This window comes from Scleropages formosus, chromosome 16, assembly GCF_900964775.1.
Source record: "Scleropages formosus chromosome 16, fSclFor1.1, whole genome shotgun sequence".
In the NCBI taxonomy this organism is placed as follows: domain Eukaryota; kingdom Metazoa; phylum Chordata; class Actinopteri; order Osteoglossiformes; family Osteoglossidae; genus Scleropages; species Scleropages formosus.
Window position 1 is genome coordinate 11,915,570 of NC_041821.1, and position 16,540 is coordinate 11,932,109.

Consider the following 16,540-nt stretch of genomic DNA (forward strand, 5'->3'; position numbering starts at 1 on the left):
TATTAATTATAATTTTGATTCACTTTAAAATCAGTGTGAGAGTAGAGTTGACTTTAATCTAGTATATTATAGGAATTATCGATTAAATTAGTATATGTAAAATTTTCACGTATTAGTTTTTATTGCTTTTGTTTTTTGTGGTAATAAATTTGCAGTATTTGACCAAGATCAAGTGCTCTGACGTGAAATATGATGGGACTGGATTGGGTGATGTGGACACGTGTGTTGACTGCACAGCACACACTATCAGAACTTAACTGACACGGAGAAAGGAGTTACCCAAATTTGGTAATTATCATGAAGTGTGAAACTAGGATTTGTAAAACCTGTCTGAAGAGGTTCTAACAAAGTTTGGTGCAATGAAATGCTTAATATCTTAAGCCCAGAGCACAGGGGAACAGCTCACATATGGACTGAAGTGAATTATGCTCCATTATTCCTCATTCTGTCCCAGAGATTAAATGAGAGTCTGGGTTAAAAAATAACTATCACCCTTTGCCTTGGTTTGAAGGCTGGAATACTGGGAAGTCAACTGCAATCAGTTTAATCCAATGACTTTTGTTTTTCATGATGCGCACAGTGCAAATATATCAAAAATGTCTTTAATGTTTTATAAATAACACACATCTTGTTGCAAAGTTTCTAGTTGATGATGATGATGAAAAGGAATCTGCTCATGAACATTACTGTACAAAACTAAATTGAAGTCATAATATACACAGGATAAAAATTCAGTATTTACAACTTACTAATATGAATGTACAGTATATACTGCTATTTGGTGGAATAAATTAGTTTGATGGCAGTAGGCTCAGCACTGGGGAATTATATCTTAATCGGATTCATTCATTTGCGTAATGCATTTTTCCAAAGTTACTTAAAATGATAAGCAACCTACGAATTTGTATTCACTTATTTAGCTCACATTTTTCTCTAAAGCAACTTACAATGTTAAACTACTTACAAATTTTTACCCAATTTTCCACTTCAGCAATTTTAATGGTGCATTTTTAATAAGTGCCTTGATCAATGGTACTACAAATGAGATTCAAACCAACAACCTTCAGACTGAAAGTCAGCAGCACTAACCAGCACACTATTAGCTGCTCCAGACAGCAGTTAATAACCTTCCTCCATATGTAATCATTTAGAAAATAATTATTACATTAAATTGCTTAAGTATTATGTACTGATGCACACAATTTTGATGTACATTTAAATAAAAAAAATTATTTTTTTTTAAAAAAGAAATGTAATGACTACATTATACACATTGTACACATTATACAAACACAAACACTACACAAATTAAAAAAAATTACATCCTGTTCAATTTGATTACATGTTCCATTAGAAAGTGAATAGCCTCAAATTCCTCAAAGACTCAGGCTGTCCAGTATTGGCAGATAAACTAACACGGTCTTCACAGAGCTGAATGTCAGTGCCTGTGTGAGTAAATGTTGTCAGTCTGGTGGGGCTGAGAACATCATGTTCTTCTGGGTCTTGCTCTGGGTCCTCACCTGATATCGGGCCCGGCGAGCGAGTGCCTCCTCAGCATTGCACGGCCCATGGCGCTGCTCGTGCCTGTGGTCCGCTCCCCGTTGATAGCTACAATGCTGTCTCCTACGCTCAGCCGACCGTCTCGACTGATGGATCCACCGTGAGCGATACTGCGGACTACCATCCCTGAGCCATCCTTAAGAGCACTCACTGTCATCCCTGCCAAACACACAGGTCCTCAGGTGACTGAAGCTCATCGATACCCTCAAACTGGCCTTACATCATCTGAGATTCAGTGGAGGTGGAACTTAACACACTTTAACTTTATTCACATTTACTTCAAATTAAAACACATTATTCGTCTGTTAAATATATTACATTTGAAAAATACTGCTTCATAAAAATAACTTTAAATCAGACCTTAAAATATATGTCTGAATCCGATAATACCAAACGTTAAACTGGTGCATATCTGAAGTAGAAACTCTTTAGCCCTTAGCAAGTGTTTTCACTGCTTAAGTTGAACTGGGAATATTAAAATGTACTTTATTTTACATGAAACGTGTTAAATGAGCAATATATACTATATTTATAATTTAGCACGTGCTAAAAAATGCAAGACCCATGACAGTTCAGCTAAGAGTACATCATTCCTAACTTTCTCATACATATTGCGCTGCTGCAGTTGCAACTATGAGCCCATGTTAATTTATTTTAATGAGTGACAGTCCCCAACAATTTACCTAAAAATATATGAATTATTATATTTGCTGAATTTTTTTCTTGACAGCATCACACCCAAATATTGCAGTTTTCTTAAATCAAAAAAATCTCTGTGATTAACTATGACTTCATTTTTTTATTCACTGCAAGAATAGGAGGTGATAGTAAAAATGAAACTTCTGGATTGTTATCCTATATCAGCTCTTGACATCCAGTCACAGAAATTATACCATAAAGCATAAAGCCTTAAATTTACTTGGTAACTTGGTATAGCTATTTGGAAGGAAATAACAATACTCGTACAGCATTCTTACAAAATTATACTTCAGGACATGCAGCAATACAGAATATTTATTCAGGGTATATAGTACTCAAAGTATTCATCATACTATTATCTGAACAAAATTTTGAATATTAAAAAATATTTCCATTTGCCTTTTTCTATAGATGGACCCTGAATAATGTACAGAATAATGTAAATGTAGGTGTATGGGATAAAATTGATGTAAAACAGTATAGATAATAAGCAAGGCAAGAAACTAAAAGTAACAGATATTGCACCGAAATACATTTCTGTACAAAGAATGGAAAGCCTGATCATCTATAAGATTAACCCCCAACTGAGATTCTACTTTATAAAATAAACAACCATGCATGTGGAAACGATACAGATAAAGAATTTATTTCTAAGGGCAATAATACTTAACACTTTTTACATTCCACCAATTCATTACAAACAGCAGGAATAGTAATAAATGTAGTGTTGTTTATCATCATCACATTTTCATCTCAGTTAAACATAGAAGGTAAATTTATAATTTGAAAGTTATCCACATGTTTGGGTATTTATATGAAACTAAACATTTTGAAGTTTCTGCAATAAGAAAAAAAACAAAAACTAAATCATATCTGTTGGTACATTTATTCAGTTAAAATACATATTTAAAGATTACCATAGAAAAGCTGAGGAGTTGAGATGTACTTATTCAGTAAAATTTCTTACATATTTACTGGTTCCTATAAATATCTTGTATAATTCAGAGCATAATGAGTTTGGATACAACACCATAAAAAAGCAGTATTACAGTAAATTAGAAAGAATGTACACTTCTTTTCGTGTGTCATGTGTCTTTTAATGGCGTTCCACGGTAAACTCTGAGAGCAGTCAAGTAATAACATGTCTCATCAAACGCAGTGGGCAGCTTTTAATACCATATAGTCTTAGTGAAAGCAGCTACATCAGGAGAAGTACACAATGCTGTAACTTATAGCTCTTCAGAAGAATCACTCCCACCAAGCATAACCCTGGTTACTAAGTACATGCACAAGGAAAAAAGGATCATAAAAAAGACAGATAACATACCAAGGCTAGAGTTGCCCCTGACAACTGTAATTGTCCTCTCAAAATTGCTTGCAGAGGTTGAGATTTGCTTATCAGTCGCCTCCACGTTTCGCCTTTCCACAAACAGTCCTTCTTCCTGCGTGGTAACAATGATAAACACAACCTATAAACACAGGGCTATTACTTACTTTATCGGCATTGTCCCTTCCAGTGTAAAATATATTCAGAGGCTTTTGGCTTATCCACTATGGCTAGACAGCGTTGTCGTAGCGAGCGGTGGAAGATAGGGATAGGGTCAGTGATTTATGTGCACATGCTGTGATTCAAGTGAAACTTTGTGGAGATGGGCTCTTGCCTAACCTCAGGTGTGCTGGTCTCTTCAGATGGTCTCAAGAAGTCTCTTTTTTTTGGGTTGTGTGAACAGATCATTGTGACTTCAGTTGCATCCCAGGACACCTTGTCCCACACCAGTATTTCTGAATTACAAACATTGCTTCTCACTATTTTCAAAGCACCACTGACATATTTCATTCTTTGTAACACCTACATTTTTTTGTACACCTAGATCTTATCCTGAGACAGGGTCGGTTTTATAAGTAGGAAAACCTAGGTAATTGGCTGTGTGGCTAATTAATCAAAAAATAAATTGTAAGCGAGGAAAAAAATTCAATTAAAAATCTTGCTTAATAATTTATAGTTTTATTATAAAACTGAGGACCTGCCACCATTACATTTATTTATTTTGTTTAAATTTTTCTGAAAAGAGATTTACAATGTTAAGCTACTTACAATTTTTTGCCCATTTATATAGCTGGGTGATTTTACTGGTTCAATTTAGGGTCAATACCTTGCTCAAAGGTACTGCAGCTGGAGGTGGTATTCAAATCTAAAACCTTAGAGTGCCAAGGCAGCAGCTTCAACCAGCATACTACCAGCTGCTCATATATATAATATATACAGTTGTATATATTATATATTACGTGAACATCTTATGACCCATTGCCTCCCTGTGTCTTTGTAATGTTGCAACAGTATAAGTAACACTTTCTATGAAACATACCGTCAGTCTACACAGTAAATAGTAAAACAAAAAAATTTGTGTTTGTGTGTGTGTGTGTGTGTGTGTGTGTAGCTTTACTAATTGACAGAAAGAAGTCCAAGGAGTGCCAGATTGATTCTTACCTAGGGGTGTCAAAAACCCTATCCCCGGCCTCACCCTGAGATAAATGTAAGTGGCCTTTTTTAATACCAAACTGACTGACTCACTCACTCACTATGCCTGGAAGGAACATTGCATTATTAAGTTGTGTATACTTCTGAACATGCTGAATATGAGGTTGCTGTCTTACCCAAAACACACAGAGATGATCCATGGACTATTTTTACACTCCACGGCTATGTGGCAATCAAAGTGTACGCTCGGGCCTGCGGGTAGCCCAGTGGTTAAGGACACAGACTTGTAACCTGAAGGTTCCCAAGAGGTGTCCTTGAAAATTGCCTGCCAAGGGAATATCCATCTTCCCAGGCACTCTCTTTATTTATCGCTAGGATTCACTCAGACTGGGCCACTTCTGCCCATTAACACACCTGGCCACCACACTGAGCAACACCGCTGAGATAACTACAGCGAGGGGTGAGAAATCGAAGGTTTCTGCAACATAGAGAAAAGTGATTGGTCTCTCATCGGGCAAAAAAAGCTCTCTGCTTAATCAGCAAAAGTTCAGATGCAGCGAAGAAGGGTTTTGCAAAACCATCTTCTGGGGCAGAATGCTGCACAAAATAAACCATGGCAAACAGCGGGGTCATGACCGATTACAATCGTCCAAGCTCACAATTAATTCATGGAGCTCACCTCTCCAAACTCCCCATAATGACCCATTCAGTAGGAATTACTGGCATGTGGGGAGTAGTTGTAATCCCAACATATTCAGTCTATGAAAACTTGCCAGTGGTTAAGAGCTCAGCATTGCTTTATCTCCTCGGACATGATGTATTGAAGGCAGTATTGAATAAATTGCTTAAGGGACTCTTTAACCACCACCCAGGTGAACAATAAAGCTAAATGTATACAGTGCCAGCTTTCCTTTGCTGTCTTTTGTTAGTGCAAGGCAGTAAAATGAGGTAGAATAAGGCCTGGGGTTTCAGGCTCAAGCTGAAGGGCTATAACAGCTCTGATTTCTTTTTTTTTTTAGTTTAAATGTTCTTAATTTTCTTGTACTATTATGCTATTCTTCATCAGATTACTGCAGAAAATTGAAGTAATGTGAAATATGTAAGAAATAACACAGTTCCAATTGCATAAACAAAACGTCAATTAAAAAAAAAAAAAAAGAAAAAAAACTTTTGAAAATCAGATTATGCTCTATTCATGACAAGACTTGCCACTGTATTTATTTCAAAAGAGCAGATTTTCATATTAATAGAGAAGTAATTGACTTGAGTGGTAGCATAGAACCTTAACTGAGAGACTCGCCTGATCCATCAAAAAAACATTGTCACGTAGTTCTTTATGAGAGAACTATCATAGAGAAAGAACAATTAAATCAGAGATAATTAACCGCAAAGTGTAGCTAGGTCCTAATTGAACAGGAAGAGATAATGTGAACTCGTAGATAATATGAACATAATTGTAATATATTGCACAATTTCCTTTCTGTAGAAAGAACGTATTCCTCTGTCACACTTCTCATTAAACTCCGTTACTGCTGGCTTTTATGGATTGCAGAGCTGTTTCACTTCTATAGTTGAGACAAACTCAAAAAAAAAAAAAAAAAAATTCTTTGGTCCAACTGTGCTTGTCTCCTCTTGAAAACGCATCAACTTCACAGACAAAAAAAGACACAACAACAGCATCGTAGGATGAGCCTTTACAACAGCTCCCCGTACATTCAATCATTTATACGGCATAGAGGGAAGAAGGCCAATGGTGAATTGCTGGATAAAAGAGATGGCAAGAATTTAGCAACGGCAGCCTCGGTTCTTTAACCATGAACATGGTAATAAGTGAAAATAGAGGCGCTGGTATTGATACAGTGATGATGGATGTAGTGATAAAGTACAGTAAAGACCAGTGATCGTCTTCCACATTGCCAAGTGCAAACAAAAGCTTGTTAAATGGTTTTGTTTCTCACAATGGGTCTATTGGACGGTTGAGACTGGGAAGCTACCTCGGGTGCAGACGGCAGAGTGGGCATCTGGCGCTCCAGATCGGCACCGCAGGTGCTGCTGCGTGGAGCTAACGTGGACGCTTGGAAGGTGTCCTCCTCCTTTGAGTAATGAGGATCAAATGTCTCCTCATTCATCAAATCTGCTTCATTTGAGTCCATCTGCAAAACATGGCAAGCAAAATCAGCAGAGAAAACATTACCAATCTGTTCTGTGTGGGGGAAAAAAAAGAAAGCAGGCAGCCAAAATAAACATCTCCTGCAGTAGAGGGTGGGGGTTAACCACTCCAGAACATTCACATCTACACATGTTATTTATAAAGGGGAATTCTCGGTAAACACAATCATAAAGCCTCAACCTCTGCTTTTCAACTGATTTATTCAGACATGACACATCGCAGTTGTACCTTTGCACTGCAATGAAAAATAAGTCCCATGATGCAACAGCGAACTCGCATTAGCTTTTGAAACCGGCAGCCAGGAGAGAAATCGAGTCTCCCAATTCCCCACTGGCGGGTGACAACTCTGCATGCAGTGCGGCAGATTCACCCACTGGTCAAACCGTACAGCACTGTCACAAACGGAACAGCTCAACAAGCTACAAAGGCGGCTGGTGGGTGAAGTGCCACTCCTGCAACTCCTACAGCTCTGCTCTCTCATTAGTTTACATTCGTTGAATTGCTGCATTTTAATTGATTGAGGCTTGACACTCTGCTTGATATAGTTCAAAACGAACCTGAGGCTTATATCCAGAGCACGGCAATGAAATGAGTAATGAGAGACGTGCAATTAATGCCCCGTATCGCTTCAGGAAAAAGGTTTTACACTGGCTGTTTTGCTTACCATACATTTCCCCTTCTTTCCAGGATTTCATAACACCAAACTACTCATTACTCACTACCGAATTACAATATTGAATTACTCTCTTCTTAGCTATGATTTGCAGATGGACCCAAGATGTAATGAAAATGCAGTTAATTTTCATGAGAAATATCAGCGCCATACTGTACATTAAACCACCGGAAATTACCTTAGTGATGACAAAGGCTGAAAAAACTGATTTTTTCCCCCACAGCAAATAGAAAGGCTTAGAATACATCTCTGAACCTAAGCAAACCTTTTCCCTCGCAGCAACATCAAGCAAAACAGTGTGGCGCTACGAATTTCTTATTGGGCCATTTTAAATTTGACACCGCAGCCCTGTGCGTTGTGTAAATTAGTTCTGCATTAAAAATTGAGGCTGTCTGTAATTGGATGCTTCATGGCAGGTACCGCTACCACAGGGGCCACAAACGCGCACTGGGTAGTCGTACTTTAGAAAAGGCGGTCACAGGGTTCTTACAGGCAAGGGCTTGGCCACGCCGAGTTTCACAGTACCGAGGGGGGCCCCCTTCAGCGTCTGCACAGCCCCCTCTAGGCCAGCGCCAGCCAGGTCGCAGTTATTGACAGAGATGAGACGATCTCCCGGGAGCAGCCGTCCATCTAGCTCTGCCACCCCACCAGGCACCAGAGAACAGATCACTATCGCTGTCTTTGTGGGATCCATGGGATCCTGCAGGGAAACACACGGCGTAAAGCGTCTGATTAGCTGGAACCACAGCGGACTTAAAAAGTTTACATGCAGTGGCCTGCCTGTGCATCACCTATTTGATACTGTGGAAGGCACAGGATGTGGCGATTACATATACTGCTTAAGAATAAAAAGCAATTTGTTTCAACAAGTATTTTTTGTGAAAAAATACCCATGCAGACATTGTTCAACAAATACTGGATACTGAAGCTTGAATTCCAGAAGAAAGGAAAATCTGACCTCCATAAAAACCTTTTATTAAAAAAATAAATAAATAAAAAAAAGAGTCAGAATCATACTATGCACTTTTTCCTTTATTTATCTCAATGACTTTTTTTCTTTTGACTCACCTGATAATCTAAAATGCTGAACCCGAGGCCGGCATCTCCTTTTTCCAGCTCAATGACCTGGACCCTGGGTTCCCACATGGGCAGTGGAGAGCATCGGGTGTCTTCTAGCACAGTGGATTTCACAGTATCAGGTGTTTCAGCACAGGAGAAGCTGTCACCATGCTGCACCTGGAGTATGAGAGGGAGACAGGAGACTTATATGCTTTGTTTCTGAAGAAACTGCTTCTATTTATCTATCTATCTATCTATCTATCTATCTATATGTACCTTCTGTTGATATCACTCAATTCATTTCATTGTGATGCTGCATAAAACAAACTTTTATCCTCTCTGCTTAATTGTACAATTTTTGCTTATTCTAAAGAAAAGTATATCAGTTATACCTTGGAAGTACTTATAAAAAGAGGAATTACTCATTAAAACGAAACAGTATCAAGACGTCAATTCCAAACTGCACAAGAAACAAACAGATTGACATTAGAGGGTGATTATAGAGCAGGAAAAACAGCAGTACCTCTTCAGCAATTTCTTTGGTAGCTGATTTCTTGGGATTACATTCCGCAAGATAGGTGTCACTGTCCTGAGGTTCAACAGAACTAATGGACGCCATGCTCACATTTGCTGATACCTTGCTAAGGATGTCCTGCTCCCCATCTGGTGTTCTGCCACAAAGTGAGATTCCGTTGACCTAGGCAATAAATGAGCAGACTCGTCAAAATGACTCTGATTGCACTTTATGGCCCTTGGAACCTAATTTCTTAAAGAATAACATACTGGATCATGCATCAATTTTTACTCCTCGAAATATGTAGCTTCAAGATGGAGATGCTTCAGAAGCTTTAGAGGTTTCAGTTTTTTAATTGTACAAATAACAAAAAATGTAAAAGTATAACGGTGGGCATCAGTTTTCTCAGCTTTGGATTTGCACAAGACCAACTGTTAGCAAAGTCATCTGGATTACAATCAACCTGCTCTACTCCAACAACACAGCCAGCAGGTTTCCAGACAATGCCAGCAACCAAACGTTTGTATCCGTGGTTCCACAATACTCCATTTAGTGTAACCATCTTTTCAGAAATGAAAAATGGCATCTTGTTCATTTCGATCCCTAGACAAAACCTCACCATCTTTGTTCTCACATGACCAAATATTTCACAAAATTATCACAAAGTCACATTAACGAAACCAAAAAAAAAAAAACAGTGGGCAGATAGCTGAAAGCACACTCCATTATGGAACTTTGAAACATTATATTGCAAAAATTGGCTGTGGGGTGTGAATTTCCCCCATGTTAGTCTCCAGGGAATAGACAGACATGAGGACATGCCACATCTGGATGTACACTGGAAATATACACAATTCAGCCCAGCAAAGTTCCCTTATCTTAAGATCCAAAACAAAGACAGCAAATGTGGTTGGCAAACTATGCCTGGTTAAGCAAGGTAACAAGGTATAAAGGCTTTGATTCCAACATAGGCCTGGTCAAACATCATTACTGGGCTGAAATAAGTTTGCAATATAATTTTAAAATCATAGTAACATAACTGTAGCATCACATAATATATACACCTCTGGCATATGAATTTTCACATTTTGAAAAAGAACAGTCCTCTGCCTAATTAAGTGTTATTGATTCCTTTATGAGGGCTAGAACATGGGTATTCATGTACCCTTTTGTTTGCCAGGATGAGGACTGGCTGCCGTAGATATAGATCACTGAGGGTCTCGTATGCAGAATTTCAGTCCAAGTCATTCTTCTGGCTTAAATGACTTAATTAATAGTTAATTGTATTATGTTTTACCAAATATTTTATCCTGATACATTCAGCTTCCAGTTAACAGAAATTCTCTTTCAACATATTGTGAACTTTAGGATGGGAACTACAGCATAATGACAAACTTGCTTGATTTAGCACAAACTTTTTATATCGAATTCCACTCCTGTTGTTGTATCTGAGGGTATTGGAATACTCTGTAGAATAAATAAGTATGGTGCAGAATTGAAGTACATCATAACTTTGCCCATTTAAAATAGAAATAAGGTGTCCACTTAATAGAAATTTGCTTAATGCGCTACTTTCGTGGAACAAAGTGTGTGCTTTAAGCAGATGTTCAGTGTATACAGTGAATGTATTTCAATGACTAAAACAGCAATTTCCAAAGAAGAAAGGAACAAAAATACAAACTTGAAACATATAATTAAAATAAAATTAAAAAATAATAAAAATAGAACAGAATGCTAAAAAGGACTTTATTCCTTTCATTTTACCAAAGAATAAACACAAGCATTAAAAGTATGTCTAAATGTCACGAATACTGCTTTTACTTCCGATTTTTTCTTGTCAAAAACAGGCAAGCTACAGATTATCTGACAATATGCTTACCACTTATTATATTGGGTAAGGCAGGAAATTCTGACTTCCAGTTTTCGTATCTTTTATCAGTACTTACATTTGACATACTACATAAGTACATTTGAAATAAAATTCTTGAAGTACGGTTTTATGCATGACAAATCCAAAGTGATCTCAAAATTTTCAGATATAAGCAGGTATAATGCAGAAAATGACAAGCGAACTGAGACCAAATCCTTGAAAAAGAGGAACTGACAAACTGCGCAGCTGTGACATCAGAGACGCTAGACACCATGAGTGGGGCGTGGCGGGGGCAGAATTTCACTGAAATCACAAAAAACCCTTTGAGAGATATACAGAGAAAGAAAATGGGAAAACATTACCATCTTCATCCAGCAGTTAAAAATAACATTTGAAAGCTGGCAGTTTCTGTGTTACACCAGGGACTTGAAGATGCACACATAAACGCACTCTGGCATTTAGCGCATCGCTCCCCTCACTGTTACCCACATGGACCTGATCAATAAGAAGGCCCTCACACACTATGAACCTCTCTCCTCCTCTTCAGCTCTCCTGCGCTCAGAGCCGGGACTACTTTCTGTATCCCTCCGCCTTTAGTAGCCCCAAGGCCCAAGGACTCCCTGCTATAGTCTCTGGCACGGACTGCAACAGCACTATCAGAGCTCACCTCCGAGCTGTCTGCTTTTTTCCTGAAATATTTCAAAATTTCCTTTATCACAACGAAACATGCAGAATGGAGAGCGTATTTTACACAATTATTATATTCATACTTACTTTTAAGTGTTCTTGTTCGTCTTTTGGAATTAGAATCTGGCTTATGAATTCCTAACCAATTCTAATTACATATTTCTCATTTAAAGGTATAATTGAGAATAATTATTATAATAAAAATGAAGAAGTTAATTTTTCTTCTTTTTGTAGCTGATGTCAATGTTGAAAGCAATTATTTAAATAAAGCAATAATTCAGGTAAATACTGTACATCTTTTTAATATCCAATATACTGTAGGTTGAAAGAGGTAAGCCGAAAATGCGACAGCACTCAGTTTAGCTAGTTCACTGCAGGCTGTGGTCATTATCAAGAGAAAGCAGTAAACCCCAACAATCACATCCACCCAAGAAAACATGGACCAATTTGTGTTTCCAAGATTTCTGTTAACAGAAGGGCAATGCACTGTGGCAATAGTGTGAACCCAGAAATTACATTATAGTTATGAAGCAAATGGAAATGCACTTTGCATAAATGTGATTAATTCATTCATTCATCGTGGATAACCACTTGTCCAATGCAGGGTCACAATGGACCGGATACTATCTAAGAAGAAATCAAGGCAAGGTTTACAGGCCACCAACCCATGGCAGACAAATGGGATTGATAACGATATTAACTACTTAGCCAGACATCTGAAGTAATTAATGTTTTAAAACAATTAAAGCCTTTCAATGGACCGGTAAAAGTGGAATGTTTTGACCTACAACAGAAGAATAAATGTCAGCTGTTTTATCTAAAGCTTCTATTACATTGCAGAAATATCCCAAGATTACAACAGTTCCATTTTAAATTTAATAAAAAATCCACAATGCATTAAAGAAAGACATTCTCATTACATTAAAGCTGTATCAGTGTCGGCCTACAGACAGCACTCAAATTATTCCACCTTTGTGCTTTTAACTTCTGAGTCAAGAAATTTTGCTTGTCTCATCCTGGATCCGCTTAACCTGGGAGAGATTCAGATACTCCCTTCTCCCTGTGCACATAAGTCTAATATAGGCGCTTAAGCAGGCCAGTTCAGGATGCAATTAGTGGAGATATACTCTGGGAGCTTTGATATTTACTAGAAGATTCTACTTAAATGTATTTACTTGTTAGTCTGGATTCCACCGTGAGTCTTTAAGGAGGAGGTTGGATCTGTGCAGGACTCAGTTGGACAGCCCAGTTATGAAGTGATTCATCACATTCATACATTCAAATAGTACAAATAAGACTATTAGAGAAACTAAAAATTACATCACTGGATGAGCAGTTGTCTCTGTACTAGAATTTGACTTTCTTGGACTCTGTGCTTTATGTTTACATATACTAGCTCAGTTTCATACTAGTTAAATGTATACAAATTATTTAAAGCAGCTATCAAGCTGTTTGGGTGAAAATTTTATCATAACTAATTGTTTCTCTACTCAGTTCCATAACAGGGCCTTTTCAGTGAAGAAATTTATCAAAAGCACCTCATGCAAAGGTACTACAGCAGTGATGGGAGTGGGACACAAAACCGAAATCTTTATAAAGTTATGATCTTATAAACTTGTGTTGTTAGCTACTGCAAAACTGGAAGAATATGCCGTTAGTCTAATACCAAAACCAGGTATAGGAGAATTATTTAAAAATCATATTTTTATGATACATATTCATATTTAATGTAATATTTATAATAATCTAAGCAACCTGAGTGGCCTGTATATAAAGCTATATGCCAAATACCTCAAGCAGCTTGTCCCCACTGATGAACTGGCTCTCTTGCTGCTCTGGAATGGACAGGAGTATACGATGGTGTGCATCCTCGGCCTGCGGATCTGCATCCATGTCAGTGGTCTTCTTGGACAACTCCATTTGGCCAAACTGCCATCGCAATGCAAGCAGAGGGAATGTCTGGCTCCATTCAGACAAGGCTGTTCATTGTTCAGGTTTCCTTGACACAGCTCTGCTTGAAGGTAACAACTGCTTTTTGATTAGTCGAAATTTAAAAAATAATAACTCCCAAAGTCATCACTAGTGTCTTTCAACCAGGAGGTCCATCTTCACAGACATGCTACTTGATAGGCTTGTTTGCTCCAGAGAATGTATATCGGAAGCATGTCAGCTTATATTAATATTCATAACCATAGACAGTAAATACATAATTATCAAATTGTGTTCTTACTGAAATACATTTTGCAAGCGATAACACTTCTGCAGTACATGGCCAAGTGTCAAATCAATTGAGATTGTTATCAGCTTGAACATTGTTTATCTCTAGACCCATTAATCATTAATCACAAGGAAAATAAAAACCTCACTTGAATGGCAGGTTTCAGTGCTTTTTATGCATTGCATTTCTGTAAACTAACATCTGCCTAATTGGGCTATACTTAGTTACTGAATGTTTCTGCATTTGCATTTCTGCAAACAAATTCTGCCTAATTGGCCTACACTCAGTGTGTTTTCATGTTCACATTTCTTAAGAGTAACTTTTGCTAATTTGACAATATTTACTTTTTCATATTAACATCAAACATATTTTAAGCCACCAAGAGTCGGTTTTACGAAACTGACTGACCCAAACTGCAGACTGAAAAAGGGTTTTCACTTGTGAATCCACACTGGCATTATACTTTAGTTCAAGGCTAGGGTTGATCAAAAGCAAATGAAAATCATCCTAGTAAAGGAATGACAAAGTTATAAATCATATTACAAATGTGAGGTACATACGGATATCTCATTGTGAGTACTCCGGGTAGTTTTCAAGTTATCTTCCTCTTCTTCAACCAAAGTCAACTTCACTCCTTAAAAATATTTTTTAAAAGTTATTTTCATTTGTATACTGCCCTTTAATCAAGTAGAACTTGGGAACATGTGCGTGCATATATTTGCATGTATTTAAATATTCACAACATATGTAAATTGCCCTTGTTGGCAATCAAGTGCAATCAATCATATATAAATCGAATATTTTCATAATGCTTTTATTTTCTGTATTTGCATGATATTGCAGGCTCATTATGAGGTATTATATGTGTATACATATTTGCTCACAGAAGACAGAGTACAAAAGTGTTCAGCTTGCAAGTTAAAAGTTCAGCGGAAGTACTCCTACCATCTTTTATGTCTGATTTTATCTGATTTTGTCCAGAGTTGAACTGATGCTCTCACTGTGGGACTGCCACAGTACCTCCTCTAGAAATGACAGGAAAGGCTAGTCTGTGTATACTGGAAGTTTCAGTGCAGCCAAAGTAGGGATAGGGTACCTGATGTTGTAATGGCCAGGTCCATCTTCTCTGTACTGTGCTGGTCAAGCCCCAGCATGTCAGCTGAACATTTGGCCTCCTGCTCAGTGGGGGTTCCAGCAGGCAGCATCACTTTGGGCTGGAAGTTCCGCCTGGCAACCTTCAGTAACATCGAAGTGCCCGTGAGCTGTAGGACCTCAACAGCATCCTGGTAGGAGAGGTCCTGGACATCCGTCCCGTCCACCTGCAGGGCAGCTCACAGATTGCTAAGGGACCTCTTTCTCGAAGCTCCAAGTAACCCTCTGGGAGCATCTACAAATCGGCTTTGTCAGACTTAGTTCATTTCCAAAATTCTAAGCCACTCATCATATGTTAACACGCTACTTTTTTGATATCATTGCTGTCAAGAAGAAGCAGAACGAATACTTCATCCATGTACATCTGGTTGCTGTGTAATTTGCATTGCCAAGATGCTGCCGAATAAATAGTTGGCATGTGAATACTGGCTCAGAGTTTAAAATTTTGGCTAAAAACAATTAAATTATTAATATAGTCATTATCTAGATAGGTTGTTCTTGTTTACTAAACCTGTGTTTCAGCCATAGTTTACAGAGTGCCAAGGTTTCCAAATTTATTTTCATGAAAATTAAAATTAATAGCAGCAAATCAAGAGGAGTTAGAGATTGTATCTAGACACGCACAGCTATGATTTGGTCACCAATGTGGATCCGACCATCTTGCTCCCCCTCGCTGTCTTTTGTAATGCTCTTCACAAAGATGCCGCAGGGCTCTGCAACAAAAAATTCATATGATGAAAAAGTGGTAAAAAATAAAATGAGAAAATATTTGGTTACTTTTAGTGTTTTTTTTTTTTTTTTTTTTTTTTTTTTAAATCTGCATACATTTTGGAAATAACTTAAAACTTTTTATAAATACACCCCTAAGAGAAAAATCCAACCACCACCATTTGAACACTCCCTGTACACTAGTGGTAATTGTTTCCAGGGTAATGTGGAGGTTAATACATTTGATTTAACCAGACTGACACCACTGAGTAACAAAAATCCTTTCGGCTTGAGACACCAGGTGTGTACGTCTGTAACACGGTCACACTTCCTCCATAACAAAATCACCTACTGGATATACTTCCTGTATCACATCCACAGTTTCAACCAATCACAATCCTCATTAACAGTAAATGTAAATCAGAGTACTTTCAGTAATGTTATTAATTTAGATGATGCTTTTCTGTGGAGCTATTTACAACATGAAGTCACTTACAATTCTTTAGCCATTTTTTTTGCTCAGCTCAGTACACACACAGACACACGTTTTCTGAACCGCTTGTCCCATACAGGGTTGTGGGGAACCAGAGCCTACCCAGCAACACAGGGCATAAGGCCGGAGGGGGAGGGGACATACCCACGACAGGACGCCAGTCCGTCGCAAGGCACCCCAAGCGGGACTCGAACCCCAGACCCACTGAAGAGCAGGACCCGGTCCAACCCACTGCACCACCACACCCCCATCCTAGCT

General features: G+C 38.0%; 1 protein-coding gene across 1 annotated transcript in view; it reads right to left on the reverse strand.

Annotated features, from left to right (window-relative positions):
- Window positions 1–16,540, reverse strand: part of LOC108925694 (multiple PDZ domain protein-like) — a 46,386-nt gene that overhangs the window by 19,912 nt on the left and 9,934 nt on the right. Inside the window, exons 10-19 of the mRNA XM_029259295.1 lie at window positions 15,706–15,794; window positions 15,026–15,248; window positions 14,490–14,563; window positions 13,503–13,640; window positions 9,164–9,337; window positions 8,650–8,817; window positions 8,072–8,281; window positions 6,733–6,891; window positions 3,587–3,701; window positions 1,521–1,719 (exon numbers count right to left, since the gene is read on the reverse strand). Of these exons, the coding sequence (XP_029115128.1) occupies window positions 1,521–1,719; window positions 3,587–3,701; window positions 6,733–6,891; window positions 8,072–8,281; window positions 8,650–8,817; window positions 9,164–9,337; window positions 13,503–13,640; window positions 14,490–14,563; window positions 15,026–15,248; window positions 15,706–15,794 (1,549 nt within the window). The remainder of the gene's footprint in view (window positions 1–1,520; window positions 1,720–3,586; window positions 3,702–6,732; window positions 6,892–8,071; window positions 8,282–8,649; window positions 8,818–9,163; window positions 9,338–13,502; window positions 13,641–14,489; window positions 14,564–15,025; window positions 15,249–15,705; window positions 15,795–16,540) is intronic.